We start from the raw sequence: 23,064 nt of genomic DNA, 5'->3' as shown, positions 1-23,064 counted from the left end.
ACGATAATGACAAAGGCACTCTTCTCAGATTCATGCGCAGGCGCAAAAAATGAAGTGATGACGTGTCAACTTGTAAGCTTTCTTATTCGGTCTGTATTCATCACAGATGCTTCCAACAACTTTCTAAAGATCGTTGACATCTAGTGGAAGCAGTAGGAGTTGCGAACTGAATCCTTTCTCACTGTGGTATCTTTAAAACAATGACACTAAATAGTACAGTCACAAAATTCTCATTTTTTTAAATCTATTTTTCACAGGTTTTTGCCTGCAATATGAGTTTTGTTATACTTACAGACACCATTCAAACTGTTTTAGAAAATTCAGAGTGTTTTCTATCCGAATGTGTTAATAATATGCATATCCTAGCTTCTGAGTTGGTGTAGGAGGCAGTTAAAAATTGCCACATATTTTTTTCAAAATTCTCAATACTGCCCCCGTGGCCCGTAGAGGTTAAGCCATTTTGCCACAACTTCGGAAGAATGCTTGGGGTCATTGTCCATTTGGAACACCCATTTGGAAGACCCATTTGCAACCAAGTTTTAACTTCCTGACCGGTGTCTTGATATGTTGCTTCAATATATCGACATAATTTTCCTGCCTCATGATGCCATCTATTTTCTGAAGTGCACCAGTCCTTCCTGCAGCAAAGCACCCCCACAACATGATGATGCCACACCCGTGCTTCACGGTTGGGATGGTGTTCCTCGGCTTGCAAGCCTCCCCCTTTTTCCTCGAAACATAATGATGGTCATTATGGCCAAACAGTTCTATTTCTGTTTCATCAGACCAGAGGAAATTTCTCCAAAAAGTACAATATTTGTCCCCATGTGCAGTTGCAAACTGTAGTCTGGCTTTTTTATGGCGGTTTTGGAGCAGTGGCTTCTTCCTTGCTGAGCAGCCTTTCAAGTTATGTCGATATAGGACTTGTTTTACTGTGGATATAGATACTTTTGTACCTGTTTCCTCCAGCATCTTCACAAGGTCCTTTGCTGTTGTTCTGGGATTGATTTGCACTTTTCAAAACCAAAGTACGTTAATCTCTAGGAAACAGAACGCGTCTCCTTCCTGAGCGGTATGACGGCTGCGTGGTCCCATAGTGTTTATACTTGCGTACTATTGTTTGTACAGATGAACGTGGTACCTTCAGGCATTTGGAAATTGCTCCCAAGGATGAACCAGACTTGTGGAGGTCTATAATTGTTTTTCAGAGGTCTTGGCTGCTTTCTTTTGATTATCCCATGATGTCAAGCAAAGAGGCACTGAGTTTGAAGGTAGGCCTTCTAATACATCCACAGGTTCACCTCCAATTTACTCAAATGATGTCATTTAGCCTATCAGAAGCTTCTAAAGCCATGATATCATTTTCTGGAATTTTCCAAGCTGTTTAAAGGCACAGTCAACATAGTGTATTTAAACTTCTGACCCACTGGAATTGTGATACAGTGAATTATAAGTGAAATAATCTGTCTGTAAACAATTGTTGGAAAAATGACTTGTGTCATGCACGAAGTAGATGTCCTAACCGACATGCAAAAACTATAGTTTGTTAACAAGAAATTTGGTTGGTTCAAAAACGAGTTTTCATGACTCCAACCTAAGTGTATGTAAACTTCCGACTTCAACTGTATATACGAACGAATTCAATCAAATATTACGTTAATGAAATATGGTGAAATAATATTGTTTCAATTAATGTTTGCCTGGTGGGTGTTTACTTTCATATCCAGTGAAACTAGAACACTTTTTTGCAGGAGGTAGGACAGCCACTGTGGGTGTCATATTTACCTATTAATAGTCCAATTAGAATGTACAAAATATTCATCTTTATGGAGAGATTCGATTTGGTCTTTTACATCAAGTTCCAGATGGCTTTTAGAAGCACTGCTTTCATCATAGTGATGGGATGTGCAATGTTTCATTCCCTAAAATATGTCCATGTTGGTTGTGTTTGATGATTTCTCCGGGTCTCATCCCTGTTCCTCTGTGCACACCTTCGGGGTTTTTGGTTTTCTTTTATTCTTCCTGAGATGTTCCGGTTCTTGATCTCTTCTATCGCCCTCCTTTGCCCTGCCCTCTTGATCTGTTCTCCCTTTGGTCTTGCCTTTCTTCTCCTCTCTCTTTCTCTCTCTCTCTCTGTGTATGGTTTTCTTTCCCCCCCAAGTCCATTCTCCATCTCCTCTTTCTCTCTCATGTTGCTGTCTTCTTTCCCCCATCTTCCCCTTCATTCTGGCCTCATCTCTGTCCGTCTCCCTCTCCCCTGTTTCCTGCCTCCCTCGCCCCACCGCTCCAATTCTCAGCCCACCCCAATTCTCTTTTTTAGCCTTCTCTCTCTTCTCACCATTCTTTCTCTTCTCTCCATTCTCTCTCGTCATGCTCCCAGAGGCAGCACTGTCACGGCTGTGCCATCCCAGGGTGCAGGCTTAGACTGCCCCTCCAGACTCGCCTTGAAACAACAGTAAATTGAATAAATCACAGAGGGAATCAGAGCTGGGGAGTATTCCCATTTCCCTTCCATTTATCTCCGTCTCTTTCAATCCCTCAGCCAGACATGGAGGGAGACATGGGGGGGGGAGAGATGTATTTGGGCTCCCATCCTTTCTCTTCCCCGTGGACTGACTAGAGACTAAAGCAGCAGGGATTTGTAGGCTCTTAAGATTAATGAGAACCACATTTCCCTCATGGATACATCCGCCACCATGAATTTGCATGGCTCTTGTTAGATTTGTTTTGTTCCTCTGAAGTCCAAACCTGCAGTGCCTTCGTAAACTGGCCTCATAACTGTTGTCACTCTAGCCTTGCCTGGTTTCCTAGCAGCAAAACCCACCTGAGTGAATGAGAAAAAGTGTGCCTGGTCTGTTGTATGACATCTCATTGTGAATAGATATATTGTGCCTCTGTATCAGCATAACAGTCTGATATGGGGATAATTGGCATAGCCCTGACAGATAAATTGCCTGACAGTCGGATGTCTTGTTAGCAGTGTTACTGTACTTCGCCCTAGCTACCCAGTGTTTTCATGTAGTCGTGGTGGACATTGAATAAGGACAGTTACCACCATGTCCCCACTGGAGAGTAGAGAGCACTGATCCCCCTGCCATCTTCCTCCTCACTCTCTTTCTGTATCAACGGGTTTCTCACTGATGAGATCTCGAGGGAGGGCTGAGGAAGAGTGGAAATAAGGCAGAGAGGGAGAGAGACAAGGAGGAGGGAAGAAAAAGAGAGGGAGGAGAGCTGGCTGTTTGAGATGTGGAGCGGCCACTTGAAGTAAATCCCCTTCACCTTTCCAGTCTTCCGCACTCCTAGCAGACATATTGAATGTGAAAGCCCATTGAGGGCCAGTGTTATGCCAACAAACACTAAATAGAATACTAACTCCCATGACTGGTTTCTGTTGCCCAACTTTGATCAGGCGGATGCACATATACACACAAACACGTGTGCATACAATAGGCTTGGGCATTATACCGTATACAGTAATGCCATATACCGGGGTATTTGGAAAAAGCCACAGTATGTTTTTTCAATACCGTCAATACCGTTGAAACTATTTCTTTGAAGTTTTTTAATAAATGTGAATATTTGTAGCTACTTTTAAGTAAATACCTGCAATCAACTTGTAATACTTTAGAAGATAAAAAAAGATAGCATTCTTAATTTCACCTGTCACATCATTTTTCATTATGAAGCTTAACGGTGTCTCCAGTCATGTGGTGTTTGTTTACAAGATATGTGCTACATGCTCTGTAGTTGTACATATGAATTGCTAATTTAGTAGCTAGTTAGCTATCTATTTAAGTGATTAGCTTCTTCCAAAATCAAGCATTCGCTTGGTAACAGGAGATAATGCCCTCCTGGACCAAGAGCCTTGCTGGATAATATTTGTTTTGTGCGTGCAGAAAACTGGGAGTAGCATTTTGGACTTACTTGTAAAGTTTAGGTCACAGACTGTATAAAATGTTTGCAAAGCACAAGTTAGCATTTAGTTAGCATTCTCTATGGAATTTTACATGTGCTTGTTAGTATTGCTAACCTTCGGATAACAGAGTATCAGTGGGGTTTGAAAACCGTGCCCCTTGTGTTCTGTGCCGCTATTACCAAATATCCCAGTATGGCACGAGGTATCACAATCTGTATCCTAGCACACATACACACAAATTTGCATAGACAGATGTGCCCACACGCATGCACAAATGCACACACACCCGCACACATACACACAAACACACACACAGCTGCTGTGTGGCAGTAAGGTTGTCTTCTGGTGCTGGGAGGTGTGAGACAAACAAAAAGGTTTAATGGGTCGCTTACTTCATTATTCGATGTGTGAGCCCATGAGATCTACTCATGGACTGGGGCACTGCGCAAGTGGCTGTCCAATGCTTCTAAGACACTGTTAACCCACTGTCACTGCAGATAAGGGACTAGGGGAGATAAGGAAGATGCTGAAGGGGACACAGAGGCTTTGGCTCATATTGAGCTGCAAGTGAGAAGCTAGCTTGGGCGTTCAGTGGAGAGAAAGACCCTCGGTCCCAGAAGTGCCTCCAACATTGTCCTAAGGAAAGGAAAGTATAATATGTAAAGTGTCAAGTCAAGCATCATGAAATGGGTTTCCATGGCGGAGCAGTCGCTCACAAGCCTAAGATCACCAAGCACAATGCCAAGCGTCGGCTGGAGTGGAGTACAGCTTGCTGTCATTGGACTCTGGAGCAGTGAAAACGCATTCTCTGGAGTGATGAATCGCACTTCACCATCTGGCAGTCCGACGGGCGTATCTGAGTTTGGCGGACGCCAGGAAACGCTACCTGTCCCAATGCATTGTGCCAACTGTAAAGTTTGGTGGAGGAGGAATAATGGTCTGGGGCTATTTTTCATGGTTCGGCCGAGTCCCCTGAGTTCCAGTGACGGTAAATCTTAACTTAGGTATCGGCGTCCCGTCAACGGGACAGTTGTAAATCATGCAGCACCTTGTGTCACGATTGCAGATTTTTGAGAAGCAACAAATGTTGGTACATATAAGTGTCTTATATCGGCTGCAAGCTTACATTTTTGTTAATATAGTTGGACTGTCCAATTTACAGTAGCTATTACTGTGACAAAATGCCATGCTATTGTTTGAGGAGAGTTCCTAATAACAAACACTTTTTTCACCGCGATAGGTTTGATAAATTCACCACTGAAGGTGAAATGTGTACTTACATTCTGAAATCATGCATTGATTTATCATCCAAAGGGTGCCTGAGATAACATGAAGTGTCATTTTGTTAGATAAAATCCTTTTTTCACATCCTAAAAAGGTCCATATAGCATGCACGATTGATTTTGTATTTCCACTCGTTCAATTTGCAAAGAACGAAATCTGTGAAAATCTAACCCTAAACGTTGTTTCAACCGGTGAAATCAGAATTGTATGTATTCCTCAGACATCCTAGAATGTAACCAGACTTCACTATATCATTAGGGGTGTAGTATATCCTATAGGACACCATATTTGGTCAGAGAGCGACGTCTTCATGTCACACCGATGACGCGGGCGGTCTTCACTTGAACGACTCTAACTTCGTCAAATAAGCACCAATCTGGGTCAAACAAAGCTAGCTAGATAGCCAATGAGCTGGGGTTTACGGGAGTATCTGGACACCCTGTGTATGTTATAAAATGTAGTTACTAACCTTTTGCGACAGCATGCCTTTTCCTTTTGGACAGAAATTATAAGAATATTCAGAGTTGTGGAGTTATGAAAACTGGTTGTTTTGCAAATGTTGAACTTATAATATGGCTACTAATACTGTAAAAGTTAAATCAAAGTCCAAGAATACAGATTTGACAATATTCTTGCTGAAAAATGCAATACGAATGCAATTGTCTCCTTCACAATTTGTCCAAATGTAACTGTGTGACTTCACACTAAATGTCATGTAGTTCGCTCATGCTTCAAGTTATCCATCTGAAACTTTGCACATGCACTGCTGCCATCTTGTCGACACCATCGGAATTACAACCAGGGTGATGGATAGAACTGGGACCTTTTTCTTGCATTTCAAAGATGGTGGTAGAAAAAAAACGTTTTTTTTCTTTGTATTTTCTACTACCAGATCTATTGTGTTATATTCTCCTACATTTAATTCACATTTCCACAAACTTCAAAGTGTTTCCTTTCAAATGGTATCAAGAATATGCATATCCTTGCTTCAGGGCCTGAGCTACAGGCAGTTCGATTTGGTATGTCATTTTAGGCAAAAATTGAAAAAAAGGGGGCTAAGAAGTTTTAACTCACGCTACAGCATACGATGACATTTTAGACGATTCTGTGCTTCCAACTTTGTGGCAGCAGTTTGGGTAAGGCCCATTCCTGTTTCAGCATGACAATGCTCCCGTGCACAAAGCAAGGTCCATACAGAAATTCTTTTTTGGGATTGATGTGGAATAATATTTTTATTAGGACATTTTCTTGAATTACTTTTTCTCCCAAATTTCAACATATCCAATTGATAGTTACAGTCTTGTCCCATTGCTTTAACTCCCGTATGGACTCGGGAGAGGTGAAGTTCGAGAGCCATGCGTCCTTCCGAAACACAACCCTGCCAAGCCGCACTGCTTCTTGACACACTGCTCGCTTAACCTGGAAGACAGCCGCACCAATGTATCGGAGGAAACCCCGTACAGCTGGCGACCGAAGTCAGCGTGCATGCACCAAGGCAGCCACACGGAGTCGATAGAGCGCGATGGGACAAGGACATCCTGGCCGGCCAAACCCTCCCCTGACCCGGACGACGCTGGGCCAATTGTGCGCCACGGTCTCCCGGTCGCGGCCGGCTGCGACACAGCCTGGGATCGAACCCGGGTCTGTAGTGACGCCTCTAGCACTGCGATGCAGTGCCTTAGACCTCTGCTCCACTCAGGAGGCTCAGTGTGGAAGATCTTGACTGACCTGCACAGAGTCCTGACCTCAACCCCATCAAACACCTTTGGGATGAATTGGAACGCCGACTGCGAGCCAGGCCTAATTGCCCAACATCAGTGCCCGACCTCACTAATGCTCTTATGGCTGAATGAAGCAATTCCCCGCAGCAATGTTCCACATCTAGTGTAAAGCCTTCCCAGAAGAGTGGAGGCTGTTATAGCAGCAAAGGTGGGACCAACTCCATGTTAATGCTGATGATTTTGGAATGAGATGTTCGACAAGCAGGTGTTCACATACCTTTAGTCATGTAGTGTGTCTCATACCTGTATCTCCAATCCCCCTTAAGCAACCATTTTCTGGTATGAAGGAAATTGACTTCCAGTTTGGTAGTTCAACTTTTGAAATTATATAATTTTTTCTTGCTGACAACCATTCCTAGCTTTGTGTTTTGTAATTATTAGAAACCTGTTTTGTCTGTAGATTTGATCAATTCAGAGCTTTGCTGTAATGGCAAAAAAAGAAGAAAAAAAGCAACACAATTATAAATGGACAACATGCATCTTTCCCTTAAGTGATATCAATTAGAGTGTCTTTGGATGATATCTTCATACAGAGACAAGAGACAAACAGAGGCTCAGCACACAGGCATGATTTAAAGCCAATCTCAACAAACATATTGGATTTAGAAGACAATATCAATAGCCAGTCACTGTGTGTGTGTGTGTGTGTGTGTGTGTGTGTGTGTGTGTGTGTGTGTGTGTGTGTGTGAGAGAGAGAGAGAGAGAAAGGCAGTTACAGAGAGAGGTGGAGCGAGAGAGAGCATGATAAAGTATATGGATAGCAGTTGCCGAACACACTAAAGAGACAAACGATTTGTTTGAAGAGGTGCGCCACGGGGCCTCACAGGGCTTATTTGGGATAGCATCTCCGCCTCCCCGATAGAACAAAGTGAGTGCCAAGGGGCCATGCAATATGTATGGGCCCAGTTAACCTCCTTGCCTCACACATTCAGGCAGGCATCCACTCCTCAGTCATGACAGGTCAGGGCTTAAGTGGCTACTGCCCACATGGCCCGCCCAGTCTGTTTGTTTTCTGAGCTTAGGCCCGTGGATTAGCCAAGTGAACCGTCGAAGGCCCAATGGGGAATTCTCAGTGCATTTACTGTCTTAGTGTAGCACTCTTGCTAGCTGGCTAGTGCTTCATATGCAGCGTCTCACTGTCATTAGATGAGCCGTCTCATTGAGTCTTCCCAGGCTCATCGAACCCTCCGCTGGGGTTTCTACATGCCACACTCATACATTATGTGTTCAAGTGGACGTGAAGGAGCCAAGAGTGAGCTGTTCGCTATATGCTATATCATTCCTTGTTCAAGATGTGGGCATTAGTAAAGGACATGGTGCATAGTATAGTGTGTGTTTCACCACTGCTAAGTGGATTTTAAAGGGCAGAGGGCATACTCTAGTGTACTGTATGTATGGCCACTGTTTAAGATGTAGAGGTTACATAATGTAAAGCATTGGGTAGTAAAAAGGCGTAAATGCATTCTCTGTTTATGTTTGCCCATTGTTAAAGAAGCACAAATACACTAATCTAGTGTTAAGAAGCTGATAGACAGTAGCATTAGTTTTGAGCTTTGTACTGAAGTGAGATGGGCTGGTCATTGCTCTTTTGTGTTGTAATGGTTTCCCAATACAAGTTCTTAATCACAAGAGATCTTGTTTAGGAGCTTTAAAATACACGTCTTTGTAGATTGTTACAATTTTCTCTTCTGGGAGACAAGGATTCTCTTAATTGTATTTTTTTTACTTACATCTTTGTTATGACAAAATGTAATCTATTAAAGTCATTATCACATTCTGATCATTTATTAGTATGGCTAACTGGAAAACATAGAGCACATTTTCAATTAAGATTGTAACGCACATTTCAAATGATTTTTATGGAATGAAAGGACAATGGTATCCTGGTTATGCAACTCACCTTCATGTTCATATAACTTCCAAATTTCATGGTGGCTTAATTCTTCATCTGTGTAACTTCAAAACCAATATATATTTGTTTTTGAGGAACCAAATTACAATATAAACTGATACAAACTGACTGAACCATACACATGAATGTAACACTGTTTCTATTCTACTACAAGGAAACAATGTTAAAATCCGTCATAACTTCCAACTTTAATGCTATCTGACTTTTATTCTACAACTTTTTATTTCAGCACTTTAGTTATTTCTCTCATTGGCATTCCCTGAGTGTTCCCGGCAAATATATGTTTGATAATAATTCATGATGTGAGCACACCTGAGAGACAGACTGACAGACAGAAAGACGAAGCTGGGGAGGTTGAGAAATGACCCTGTCTGTGTAGTGCGCTATACCGCTGTGAGCCGGGCCACATCTATCTCCGAACCCCCCTCTCTGTCGCTCACTTTAGGCCGCTCCGCTCCTGCACACACTGCACTGCGAGTAAATAGCCCATGTCCAGACGTATCATCGCTCCTCCGAGAGACTCCCAGGTCTACATATCTCACTTTAATTGAACTTTTGATGCATTGCGGGCCATGGGGGAACAGCACTCCGCTTGGTAATGGAGGCTCTAGATAAATGGTCGCTTCCCTCTGTGTTTTTTAGGGATAGATTTGAGTGTTTTTTGTTGTGCTGAGGAAACAATGGGAAGAATATTCTCTCTCATTTCTTGTCTCGGTGGCGCAAATGGGGCAGAACATGTTTAGATGGGTCATATGAGTCCCCCGAGGGTTGGTGATTTTCTGCCGAGTAGAAGGAAATGTGCCTGAGCCGCACTGCAACTCCTCACTACATCTCATATTGGTTTTCAAAGGGGGCTATGCAAACAATGCCCATTACCTATTGTAAACTGGAGCGCTCCATTTTGGAAGATTAACTGGAAAGAAATGTGCCCATTTTTTCTTCTCATCTGTAGTCCTTTGTGCTTTGAGTCTATTACAGCAGCCCGATTCAGCAGTGATACCCACTTTGAAATAGTGCAAAGCTTCTGAGGTATTTTCTTGTTCAGATGTGAATTGCACAACTGCTTTTTCATGCCAAACTTGACAACATTCAAAGAAGGTTATTTCTTCAGGGGTTGAAATGTAATTTACGAAAGTTTAACTTCATCCAGTAAGCATAACATAATTCACTTTGTTTTTTATTCTATGGACATAGTGGGCATGAATACAAATGTATCATCATCAGCATAACTTCCTGTTTCTTCTCCTCTTTCCTATTAGACATGTGCAGAATGTCATTAACCTATTTACCTTATAGCCTATGAGCATGGCACAGTAATGCACATTCCTCAAGCTTGATGTTTAACCTATGGACTCACTTTTGCAATTATCACCTTCCTCTCTATCAACCAATGGGTGTAAATCTTGGGATGTATTTATATGTCAATTTACCAATGTTCTCTTACTTGCTGTTTTTCAGCAACAGTTTTCAACAACCATCCACGTCCTCACCAGCTATATACACTGCTCAAAAAAATAAAGGGAACACTCAAACAACACAATGTAACTCCAAGTCAATCACACTTCTGTGAAATCAAACTGTCCACTTAGGAAGCAACACTGATTGACAATAAATTTCACATGCTGTTGTGCAAATGGAATAGACAACAGGTGGAAATTATAGGCAATTAGCAAGACAACCCCAATAAAGGAGTGGTTCTGCAGGTGGGGGCCACAGACCACTTCTCAGTTCCTATGCTTCCTGGCTGATGTTTTGGTCACTTTTGAATGCTGGCGGTGCTTTCACTCTAGTGGTAGCATGAGACGGAGTCTACAACCCACACAAGTGGCTCAGGTAGTGCAGCTCATCCAGGATGGCACATCAATGCGAGCTGTGGCAAGAAGGTTTGCTGTGTCTATCAGCGTAGTGTCCAAAGCATGGAGGCGCTACCAGGAGACAGTCCAGTACATCAGGAGATGTGGAGGAGGTCGTAGGAGGGCAACAACCCAGCAGCAGGACCGCTACCTCCGCCTTTGTGCAAGGAGGAGCAGGAGAAGCACTGCCAGAGCCCTGCAAAATGACATCCAGCAGGCCACAAATGTGCATGTGTCTGCACAAACGGTCAGAAACAGACTCCATGAGGGTGGTATGAGGGCCCGACGTCCACAGGTGGGGGTTGTGCTTACAGCCAAACACCGTGCAGGACGTTTGGCATTTGCCAGAGAACACCAAGATTGGCAAATTCGCCACTGGCGCCCTGTACTCTTCACAGATGAAAGCAGGTTCACACTGAGCACGTGACAGACGTGACAGAGTCTGGAGACGCCGTGGAGAACGTTCTGCTGCCTGCAACATCCTCCAGCATGACCGGTTTGGCGGTGGGTCAGTCATGGAGTGGGGTGGCATTTCTTTGGGGGGCCGCACAGCCCTCCATGTGCTCGCCAGAGGTAGCCTGACTGCCATTAGGTACCGAGATGAGATCCTCAGACCCCTTGTGAGACCATATGCTGGTGCGGTTGGCCCTGGGTTCCTCCATGTGGCTGGAGTGTGTCAGCAGTTCCTGCAAGAGGAAGGCATTGATGCTATGGACTGGCCCGCCCGTTCCCCAGACCTGAATCCAATTGAGCACATCTGGGACGTCATGTCTCGCTCCATTCACTAACGCCACGTTGCACCACAGACTGTCCAGGAGTTGGTGGATGCTTTAGTCCAGGTCTGGGAGGAGATCCCTCAGGAGACCATCCGCCACCTCATCAGGAGCATGCCCAGGCGTTGTAGGGAGGTCATACAGGCACGTGGAGGCCACACACACTACTGAGCCTCATTTTGACTTGTTTTAAGGACATTACATCAAAGTTGGATCAGCCTGTAGTGTGGTTTTCCACTTTAATTTTGAGTGTGACTCCAAATCCAGACCTCCATGGGTTGATAAATTGGATTTCCATTGATTATTTTTGTGTGATTTTGTTGTCAGCACATTCAACTATGTAAAGAAAAAATAATTTAATAAGATTATTTCTTTCATTCAGATCTAGGATGTGTTGTTTAAGTGTTCCCTTTATTTTTTTGAGCAGTATATAATAACCTTAAGGTCTGTCATGGGGGGGGGGGTTATGCCAGCAGTCCCGCATTGGGCTACCTGCCATCACATCATATGGCTCCGAGGATCTTCCCTCGGAGACAAGGCCATTCCCCAAACTATTTAATAAAACGTCATATTGCATTCTGTCTTTGTTGTTCCTTCAGTTAAGCGTGTATTCGATTGAACTAGGAATGGAGTGTTCAACAGAGCGGCAAGGGGCAGCCCATTGAAGGGGGATTCCTGTAGAGATGAAAGGTTGTTGAACTGAGGCAGTCAGAAAGTCAGAGCCCATCTTCTTTTCAACAACCTATGTACTTATAGGAGGCGGAAATGTACTGAAAACGGTGCACCAAATAAGTACCAATTTAACTACTCTGACTAGGCTTTGTAATTTACAGTGCTTGACACAAAATGCATGTTGATTTAGACTGAGCTAGCGTGAGTCAGCTGTTCAGTCTAAAATACTCTAAATGATTCAAACTCTGCAAACTTGTTTTGTCAACTACTCTGTTCCAATCAATTGGGGTCCAAAAGTAAAATGACCTTCCTGATAACTGCCCAGATGTATAGCCCTCAAAGTCATAGTCAGTAATCAAACTAGAGTCAAGGTATTTCATCATATTTAATATATATGCATTCTAAATGCAGCTTTGATGCAAAGCAGTTGTTTTTTAATATACATCTATTAATATATGAATTGCACTTCAAGGAGACTGCTGAACAAAGTATTTTCACAATCCGGCTCTCATTCAAATGTGTTCGTTTGCTTTAATCTTCCCTGTTTTCATTTACAACGTACTAGTGCCTGTTTCTCATGCTTTGTAACTAACCCTCTCTAAGTGTGAAACCTTTTAACAGATCTCACATCTCGTTGTTTTATTCCTCCCACAGCCCTTGACCCCAAGCAGGAGACGGTGGATGCATTGATGCGGCGGTTTAAGGAGAGTTTCCGTACTAACACCACCCCGGAGATCGCCCACTTTCAACACAACGTCACACACAACTCTTCTACAGGACGCAACAGAGGCCCAAGCCACACCAGAGGTAAGACTAATGCTCATTAGTCACTGTTCTGACTTGCCTAGTTAAATAAAGGTTAAATAAATAAAATATTTAGTATGAAAGTTTTTTATCAACGTACAGAGAGCACATTTCTGTCAAGGTTGACACCCACCATGTACACCACCGTTCAAAAGTTTGGGGTCACTTGTTTTTGAAAGAAAAGCACATTTTTGTCCATTGAAATAACATCAAATTGATCAGAAATACAGTGTAGACATTGTTAATGTTGTAAATGACTATTGGAGCTGGAAATGGCATATTTTTTATGGAATATCTACATAGGGGTACAGAGGCCCATTATCAGTAACCATCACTCCTGTGTTCCAATGGCACGTTGTGTTAGCTAATCCAAGTTGATCATTTTAAAAGGCTAATTGATCATTAGAAACCCTTTTGCAATTATGTTAGCACAGCTGAAAACTGTTTCCTGATTAAAGAAGCAATAAAACTGGCCTTCTTTAGGCTAGCTGAGTATCTGGAGCATCAGCATTTGTGGGTTAAATTACAAGCTCAAAATAGCCAGAAACACAAAGACCTTTCTTCTGAAACTCGTCAGTCTATTCTTGTTCTGATAAATGAAGGCTATTCCATGTGAGAAATTGCCAAGAAACTGAATATCTCATGCAACGCTGTGTACTACTCCCTTCACAGAACAGAGCAAACTGGCTCTAACCAGAATAGAAAGAGGAGTGAGAGGCCCCGGTGCACAACTGAGCAAGAGGACAAGTGCATTAGAGTGTCTAGTTTGAGAAACAGACGTCTCACAAGTCCTCAAGTGGCAGCTTCATTAATAGTACCCACAAAACACCAGTCTCAACGTCAACAGTGAAGAGGTGACTCCGGGATGCTGGCCTTCTAGGCAGAGATCAACTATTTTTATACTTTAGAACCGGAACCCCCATCAGAAGCTAGCCAGCTAACTAGCTACAAGCTAGTAGGCAGTTAGCAACTTCTAGCAGTCCTCACCGTTAACTCAGACATCAGCCAGCCTCAACCCGGTCAATTCCTGCCAGTCTGCACAGCACGATATCAAACCAGAGCATATTGGACTGCTTTTTCTCCACCACATCTCCAATTCCTACCGCAAGCTCTGAACCTTTATACCGGATCATCACAGCTAGCTAGCTGCTATCCGGGTGGCAACTCCTGGCTAACTTCTCTGTCCCGAAGCAAGCACCAGTTAGCCTGGAGCTAGCCTGGAGCTAGGTCCATCTCCCAGCTAGCCAAAGAGGTCCACCAGCCAATACCTCTTTTGCCAATTGGCCTGGCCTGGGCCCTTTACTAGCGCCACGGAGCCCCGCCGATCCATCACGACTGGTCTGCCGACGTAACTGTCCGAGGTGGTATATAATATATATATATAATGTACATGCTGATGATAATTTGGCATGCTGTATCCCTTTACTTTCTGGAGGCTTGTGTGTGTGATGCAGCGTCTCAGTACAATGTCTCGATTGTAGTCACATCCATGACCTCAGTCCTCAGGACCATAAATTCAGACCTTGGCCATTGCCGTGCACTCAAATCATATATGACAGTAAAAGACCCATCAATGTCATTGACATTACCCACTACTGGAAGAGACTGAGTAGCCACTGTGGAAATGAGACATTAACCTTGGACAGCTTACCCCATGCCCTTGAATACACACTTCATCACCCCCTCAAGCCGCCTCCTCTATATGCTAAGTAATGTAGCGTATTACACAGAGCCTAGCTGTGAGATACTGTAGAGCAGGGGGGGGGGTGCTAGATGTCCAACCAGCGTAACTAACAGGAAGGCTATGTCTTTGTGTTTGAAAAAAGTGTTTTTATATTTTCTGTTAACCCACAAGCTAGAAGTTTTTGTCATTGAAAGATCCTGAGCGAATAGCCCAGGAATTAGCTTTGACATTGAATGTCGGCTCTGTGAAATAAAATCCTTTCAGTGGACCAACTGTCTAACTTTCAAATCCTAAAGAGTCTCAGTGCAAGTCGCTGGCATGAGATTTCCTCTCTGTGACTCAGTGAGAAAATAAACTCTTTTTGAGACCTACAGTTGAATTTGTTTTTCTCAGCACAAAGAGGGACCCAATCCAGGATAACAAACATGCTAATTGGACTGGCGCTTTTACGTAAGGGAAACTCAATTTGCCGAGAGAGGGAAAGGGAATTCGACGGCTAGGCTCTGAGATTAGGCCACGCAAGGAAATTAATGCGCAGTGAAATTATACGCAAGATGGAGAAGGCAGGAACTGGGACTGTACGAGACGAGAGGGAGGCTATGAAGGACTTTTCTATTTCATTTGGGCTGGCTTGAAACAGCATTTTATGCAGTAAATTAGTTCCCTTTTCTGCCGTCTCTCCACATTTCCCCGAGCCCCACTGAACATTTGTTTTACATGGATGCCAGTTTTTAAACAGATTAAGTGTGAGTGCAGCTGTGAAGTTCTCTTTATTTCCCCCGTTGTTGTTGTTGTTGCTGATTACTTTTGCATTGTAATGAGAGGCCATGGCGGAGACAGGCCCTTTGGCACGGTGGCACAGTGGCACGAGGCCCCATGCTGCGCAGGGGCGTCTCAGTGACACCAGACAGGCAAGGGGTGAGGACACCATCTGTGTAGTTTATTAAGAGTCTTGCTGATGAGTGAAACTAATGATAGTGGCATACATTTCTTAGAATTAGATTGTGGGGAGAACTGAGGGGGAACAGTTCTAGTTGTGGGATCCATTTGTTCAAGTAGTTATGTTTCCATTCTTGTTTGCGAGTACGCTTGTGTTTGAGAAAGAGAACGACAGTGTAGAGAGCGACTGAGTAGAGAGCGAGAGAGCGACAGGGTAGAGAGAGAGATAGAGACTGCTGTAACCCACTTCAGCACCAAAGACAGTGTCTCTGCCATTGTAGAATAGAGTCTGAAAAGAGAGACAGTATTAGAGATTATGAGTGAATCTAGTCTGAGTGAGAACAAGTTGGTCAAGTTTCTCCAGAGCAGACCGCCTGTTGAAGTGTCCTGTTTGGTTCAGTGAGACTCAACAAATAGAGTGCTGTTCTCTCTCCCACTACTCTCTCTCTTTTTCTTTATTCTATTATCTTTCTATATGTCAAACACACACAAATACGCATGCTTGTGCACACACAAACACACAAACACACACAACTACATCAGCACGCAAAGACACAAATCTCTCCCCTTCAAGTTCAGATTTTCACATTTCATTGTCTGTTGTCTCTATTTCACCGTGCAGTTTTTGAGGGCTCCAAGATTGGACTAGTTAACATTCTGCCCAAGCCACCATTCAAAGACACACTTTGAAGTCTTTTCACAATTAAGTTTAGTCTCAAATTGAGTTTCTGGTTTCTGTATTCTGTCCCCACTGTATGTGCATACACCTTTGTGCACTGCGTTTCCCTCTGTAATAATGTTTGATGTGCTACTTAGGAGCTATGGAACTGTTTTGATGTGTCAGAACTCATATTTGGCCCACTATGACAGTCTAACCTTGTTTCTATTATCCCACTTATCTGATATGAATTGATGCTTTGAAGTTACATATGAAAGTTTCCAGTGTTGTGTCTGTCTCTACTCAGTAGATTCCCTAAATGTAGAAACAGGATGTGGAAAGAGAAAAAATGGTGTTGGCTGAATTAGCAAAGCCTGTTACTTACCCTGACCTCTGTGTGTGTGTGTGTGTGTGTGTGTGTGTGTGTGTGTGTGTGTGTGTGTGTGTGTGTGTGTGTGTGTGTGTGTGTGTGTGTGTGTGTGTGTGTGTGTGTGAGAGAGAGAGATTCAGGGAGTGTTGATGGCTGGTGGACGCATTCTGTGCTTTGCTGCACTTTCAGCACCCTTCAATCTTCCCTCTAGACAATACACCATGATTGCAGCTCTGACCCTAAGCCTTAGGTTATCTATAACAGGCCTGATGATCTGCAGCCAGACAACAATGTGTGTGTGTGTGCATGCGTGTGTGCATCAGTGGCGCTCAGTGCCGTTATGATGAGGAAGGACAATATAGTTTATTTATGAGCATGGCCTTATTTCTATTAAAGCATATTGGATGACTGTCAGTCATATTCCATTCACTCAGTTCAATTTAACATTGATAGGTTTAGGCTACTACATGATACTCTAATTTTCCTATACCCATCATGAGGTTGCTACAACCTAGCCTATGAATGAAAGTACGGTACAGTACTAGTCAAAAGTTTGGATACACCTACTCATTCAAGGGTTTATCTTTATTTTTTACTATTTTCTACATTGTAGAATAATAGTGAAGACATCACAACTATGAAATAACACAAAAAAGTGTTATTTTAGATTTTAGATTCTTCAAAGTAGCCACCCTTTGCCTTGATGACAGCTTTGCAGACTCTTGGCATTCTCTCAACCAGCTTCATGAGGTAGTCACCTGGAATGAATTTAAATTAATAGGGGTGCGTTGTTAAAAGTTAATTTGTGGAATTTCTTTCCTTCGTAATGCCTTCGAGCCAATCAGTTGTGTTGCGACAAGGTGGGGGGGTATACAGAAGATAGCCCTACTTGGTAAAAGACCAAGTCCATATTATGGAAAAAACAGCTCAAATAAGCAAAGAGAAATGACAGACCATCATTACTTTAAGACATGAAGGTCAGTCTATCCAGAACACTTCAAGAACTTTGAAAGTTTCTTCAAATGCAGTTGCAAAAACCATCAGGCGCTATGATGAAACTAGCTCTCATGAGGACCGCCACAGGAAAGGAAGACCAAGAGTTACCTCTGCTGCAGAGGATAACTTCATTGGAGTTAACTGCACCAAATGACGTAAATGCCAGATTGCAGCCCAAATAAATGCTTCACAGAGTTCAAGTAACAGACACATCTCAACATCAACTGTTCGGAGGTAGACTGTGTGAATCAGGCCTTCATGGTCGAATTGCTGCAAAGAAGCCACTACTAAAGGACACCAATAAGAAGAAGAGACTTGCGTTGGCCAAGAAATACGAGCAATGGACATTAGGCCGGTGGAAATCTGTCCTTTGGTCTGATGAGTCCAAATCTGCGATTTTTGGTTCCAGCCACTGTGTCTTTGAAGATGCAGAGTAGGTGAACGGATGACCTCTGCATGTGTGGTTCCCACCGTGAAGCATGTAGGAGGAGGTGTGATGGTGTGGGGGTGCTTTGCTGGTGACACTGTCTGTGATTTATTTAGAATTCAAGGCACATTTAACCAGCATGGCTACCACAGCATTCTGCAGCGATACGCCATCCCATCTGGTTTGCTCTTAGTGGGACTATCATTTGTTTTTCAAGTGGACAATGACCCAACACACCTCCAGGCTGTGTAAGAGCTATTTGACCAAGAAGGAGAGTGATGGAGTGCTGCATCAGTTGACATGGCCTCCACAATCACCAGACCTCAACCCAGTTGAGATGGTTTAGGATGAGTTGGACCGCAGAGTTAAGGAAATGCAGCCAACAAGTGCTCAGCATATGTGGGAACTCCTTCAAGACTGTTGGAAAAGCATTCCAGGAGAAGCTGATTGAGATCATTTCAAGAGTGTGTAAAGCTGTCAAGGCAAAGGGTGGCAACTTTGAAGAATCTCAAGTATAAAATATATTTTGATTTGTTAAAAACTTTTTGGGTTACTACATGATTTCATATGCATTATTTCTTAGTTTTTATGTCTTCACTATTATTCTACAATGTAGAAAATAGTACAAATAAAGAAAATCCCTTGAGTATGTGTGTCCAAACTTTTGACTGGTACTGTAGGTGCACACAGGTCGAGAGAAAAATGGACACATGGACAGACAGTGACACATTCAATGCCGCCTTGCACACTCTTACCTGCATCTAGCTTATCTAGGGTGTAATCATTAGTCCAACGGTTGCAAACATGAATTTCTATTGGACAAATTCAGGTATTTTTATCCCCGGTTCGTTTGCTTACGTTTAAGAAATGTTTTTCAACAGAATACCACCCCGAATGCAACCCAGAATACAACCCTGATCATGCGCAAACACAGTTCACTTTCATAGCAGCCATGTTGTATTCCTTCTCGCATCTATACACTCTCCTCCTTTAACCTTTTCCCTTTGTTTGTGGACTTCAATGAACAACACATCAGCGGTATGTGACCAGGCAAAAAAAAAATCTAAGCCAAACCATGTCATAACCGCTACACACAGCCTACATTATTGTCCCCATAATAGCTAAAGTAACGTCCTAGTCAACATAGCTAATAGAACTACTGCGTTAGTAAACCCACTACAATCATGCAGTAACGTTACAGTGTATAGACAGTAAGCAGTTACTCCGGCAGGCCCCGGTGGCAATAAATTAATAAAACCAAAAGCTTACCTTGAATTGAAAGAGTTCCAGTGTTGTGTGGGATAGTCATAGCCAGCTAGCTAACATAGCATCCTTCTGTTTGAGCCGGGTGTTTGAGTAGCTAAACTAGCCAGCTGCATTTGTTAGCTAAGTAAGAGAAACTGAAAGTGAAAATCTCTCTCTCTCTTGCTTCTCCTTCATTTTTGAAGAAATTAATTTGTTGAGAACTGTTCAACTATTGTCTTTCTCTGAATCAACTACTCACCACATGTTATGCACTGCAGTGCTAGCTAGCTGTAGTTTATGCTTTCAGTACTATATTCAGTCTCTGATCCTTTGATTGGGTATACAACATGTCAGTTCATGCTGGAAGTTCATGCTGCAAGAACTGACATGTTGTCTACCTCTGGAAGTTGTCATAATTACTGTGTAGGTCTATGGAAAGGGGTGAGAACCAAGAGTTTTGTATTGAAGTCAATGTACCAAGAGGAAGATGGAAGCTAGCTGTCCTCCGGCTACACCATGGTGCTACCCTACAGAGTGCTGTTGAGGCGACTATAGACTTTCATTGCAAAACTGTGTGTTATAGTCAATTATTTGGTGTAAAGTGTAACTTTTTCAATGTTTTACCATTTTAATTTTTATGAAATTCACTGAGGAGGATGGTCCTCCCCTTCCTCCTCTCAGGAGCCTCCACTGGTGTGCATACTCCTGTCCAGGCTCTTACATCAATGGACTCATGCTTAACTGAAAGTCGAGCGTGTTTCTAACATCAATGTAATTACTGCACAGTCTGACACTGACCCTATTCTCCAGGCCAGAGGAACATGATTGCTATTCATCATATGTCATGTATCTCATATGTTAGCCTGACGGCGTAGCCCTACAACAGTTATTAATGTGCCATATATTTTGTCTCACTGGTTGATAATCTTACAGGAATGGGATTCAATTGACACCTCCTGGTCTTAGGCGTGAAACATTCATTTTAGATGGCCCTAACAATCCATGGTATCCCCAGCCTCACTGTCAATCGTACAGGGTGGATGGAGGTAATCATAGGGGAGGTGCAACAATTACCCAAGATGGAGGAATGAAACCCTGTGTGGCTGGTGTTAATAATCCAAAGGTGCCATGGTGCCAAGGGTTCTGAATTTGAGCCCCCATTTCAGCCAGTCATCAGTCATACCCTATGGGATCGCATTTACCAAAGTACTCTCTCCCTGTCCCAGCCATTTGCCGATTACAACCGGAGTGCTGTGTGTGCCATTTATATGCTCGTTAGTCTAAACGATCCATTAATCATAATGGAATATGTGAATAAACGTCCAGGGGAGATAGAGGTAGACAGTAAGGCCACTTGGGTGGGAGTGGTGACCATTAAAACTCCCACCTGTTCCAATGTTTTATCCTGACCCGTGTCACAGATATATGAGGACATGAATTTGGGCTGTGGGTGCTTATATTGTGAAGCTGTCAGCAATTTCTTTATGGCACTGCAATTTTAGAAGAGTCTTGTTTTGAAAGCCTTCAGGTTCCATAAACTCAGAGATGATTGTAATCTGTTCGATTGTTGTAAAATGCAACTGTGCTGCCACCTGTTTGCCAGTTTCAAAACCCTATATCAAGTGGTTGGATATTTAATTGGATGCAGTTAGGGTAGAGAGAGATGGAGTGAGAGAGACAGAGACAGAGAACTTGAGAGGGAGGTAGGGAGAGAGAGGTGAGCCACAGGCAGACAGAAACAGAAAGACGCTGATAGAGGGCAGAGACAGAAACAGAGAAATCAGTGACAGAAACAAAGAAGTGATTCACACAGATACACATCGACGTACCTTGGACCAGTATTGGACCGAATGCAGAGTTGTCTTCCCTGAGCTCAATTCCGCGTGAGTGAGGAGAAAGGGGCACCCGCCTGGGGAATCTAGGGCTGGTCAGGGATCAGTGGAGCCACTGAAGAGGTGCTTCTTCCTGATGTGCACTTGGCTGGAAGTGGGGTGCCTGGGGCACTATGGCATGGGCGTCTGGCACTCCCGCTACTCTCTTACCCCGCTTGGACTCCACCTAATCAGCCCACCATGATTTCCTGCCAAGGCCAGACTGCAAACAAAAGCCAGTTAGAATGAAGCATGGTGGAATTTAATATAGTGCCGCTGCCCACACACATTCATTTTGCTAGAATACTGTATATATTAAATACATTCTATTCATTACATTTTCTAGACTAGGCCTATATTAACTTTTATCGCGAGTCCAAATTAACATCATCATGTGTTATCGCAGGTAAATCACCTGGTTCACTGTTATCACGATGAAATATCAAGATCAAGCATAAGATTTCTTAGTAATCAACAATTCAGTCTTATTCACATCAGTCCTACCACACTAGAAAGCATGTTTATCAGCAAACTTCACTCTGGAAGCACCCTTGTTGACTAGTAGAAGTACCCTTGGAGAATATAACAAGCAGCGTGTTGTGTTTTTAATCTGGCCCCCGTTATGGCTTCAGAAAGGACATGTACTGTATATCTGTCTCCATAGTATTACCATCACTGTCTTGGATTGCAGGCTTTACTATTAGATGACACTATTGACTATGCCAAATATCGAGAGCTAGTGCTCCTCCAGAAACATTAGAAATCTCAATCTCAGAGGTCATTTCTGCTAGGATTTCTGTCAAACAGGCAGTTTGAAGCATCACACTTTAGCAACTTGCTCCATCTGTGATCAGGGATGTAGTGGAGGGGAAACACACATAAAAAGCGTTTATGCACCTTTTTGTGAAATAGCGTTTACTCACCTTTTTATTTTGTTAATTATCGTTTACCCACTTATTGCGTTCCCAGCGTTGATCAACGCTCAGAACGCTAATATTCTTGATCTGAGCTCTAATCGTACCTGCCTCTCTGTGAACGAGTGGAATCATGATTCAGATATGCTCATTATGTTCGCCTACTTATCCCAGATTTGCCTTGTTAGCTCTCATTCATTCACCACTCTGTCCAACAGCGAACTCCGCCCACGGCTAAGGCCGAGACATCTCTTCCCCCCCCCCCCCCCCCCACACACACACAATAAAAAGATCTGGGAGAATTTGTCTACAACTGGTAAATAGTCGCAGATATTTCAGTCTGGTGGCTAGCTAGCTTTACAGAGATTAGTGAGCCAGACACTGATGAGCAGACAGTGGTGAGGCCGAGGCAGGCTGCAATGCAGGAGGCAGAGAAGACAGAGAGAAGGACAAAGCAAGCAGATGGACAAAGCAAGCAGATAGAGAGGCCATCCAGTAAAGCAAAACCTACACAAAACCTAAAAAGACAATTAGTGCAAGTAAACAATACAGTTCTAAGAATTCGAATATCATATGGTCTATATCGGTGGTTGTTCATCTTATCTCGATCGCCCACTGGAGTTTATAGTTTACCCATCTTTTTTCACTACTACATCACTGTCTGTCATATTTATTGACATGAGGATAGAGACAAGGTTTTAAAGAGGATCTATCCTGTCTCAATGTTATTTTTTCACTTTTTTTATTTCACCTTTATTGAACCAGGTAGGCTAGTTGAGAACAAGCTCTCATTTACAACTGCGACCTGGCCAAGATAAAGCAAAGCAGTGCGACACAAACAACAACACAGAGTTACACATGGAATAAACAAGCGTACAGTCAATAACACAATAGGGAAAAAATAAAGTCTATATACACTGTGTGCAAATGACGTGAGGAGGTAAGGGAGTAAATAGGTTATAGTA

General features: G+C 43.1%; 1 protein-coding gene across 1 annotated transcript in view; it reads left to right on the top strand.

The window, feature by feature from the left end:
- Positions 1–23,064, top strand: part of LOC115204090 (astrotactin-2) — a 525,217-nt gene that overhangs the window by 142,834 nt on the left and 359,319 nt on the right. The window contains exon 4 of the mRNA XM_029769397.1: positions 12,846–12,998. Within this exon, the coding sequence (XP_029625257.1) occupies positions 12,846–12,998 (153 nt within the window). The remainder of the gene's footprint in view (positions 1–12,845; positions 12,999–23,064) is intronic.

The sequence above is a fragment of the Salmo trutta genome, chromosome 12 (assembly GCF_901001165.1).
Source record: "Salmo trutta chromosome 12, fSalTru1.1, whole genome shotgun sequence".
Taxonomy (NCBI): domain Eukaryota; kingdom Metazoa; phylum Chordata; class Actinopteri; order Salmoniformes; family Salmonidae; genus Salmo; species Salmo trutta.
The sequence above is the reverse complement of the archived record's forward strand: the minus strand, read 5'-3'. Positions and strand labels throughout refer to the sequence as shown.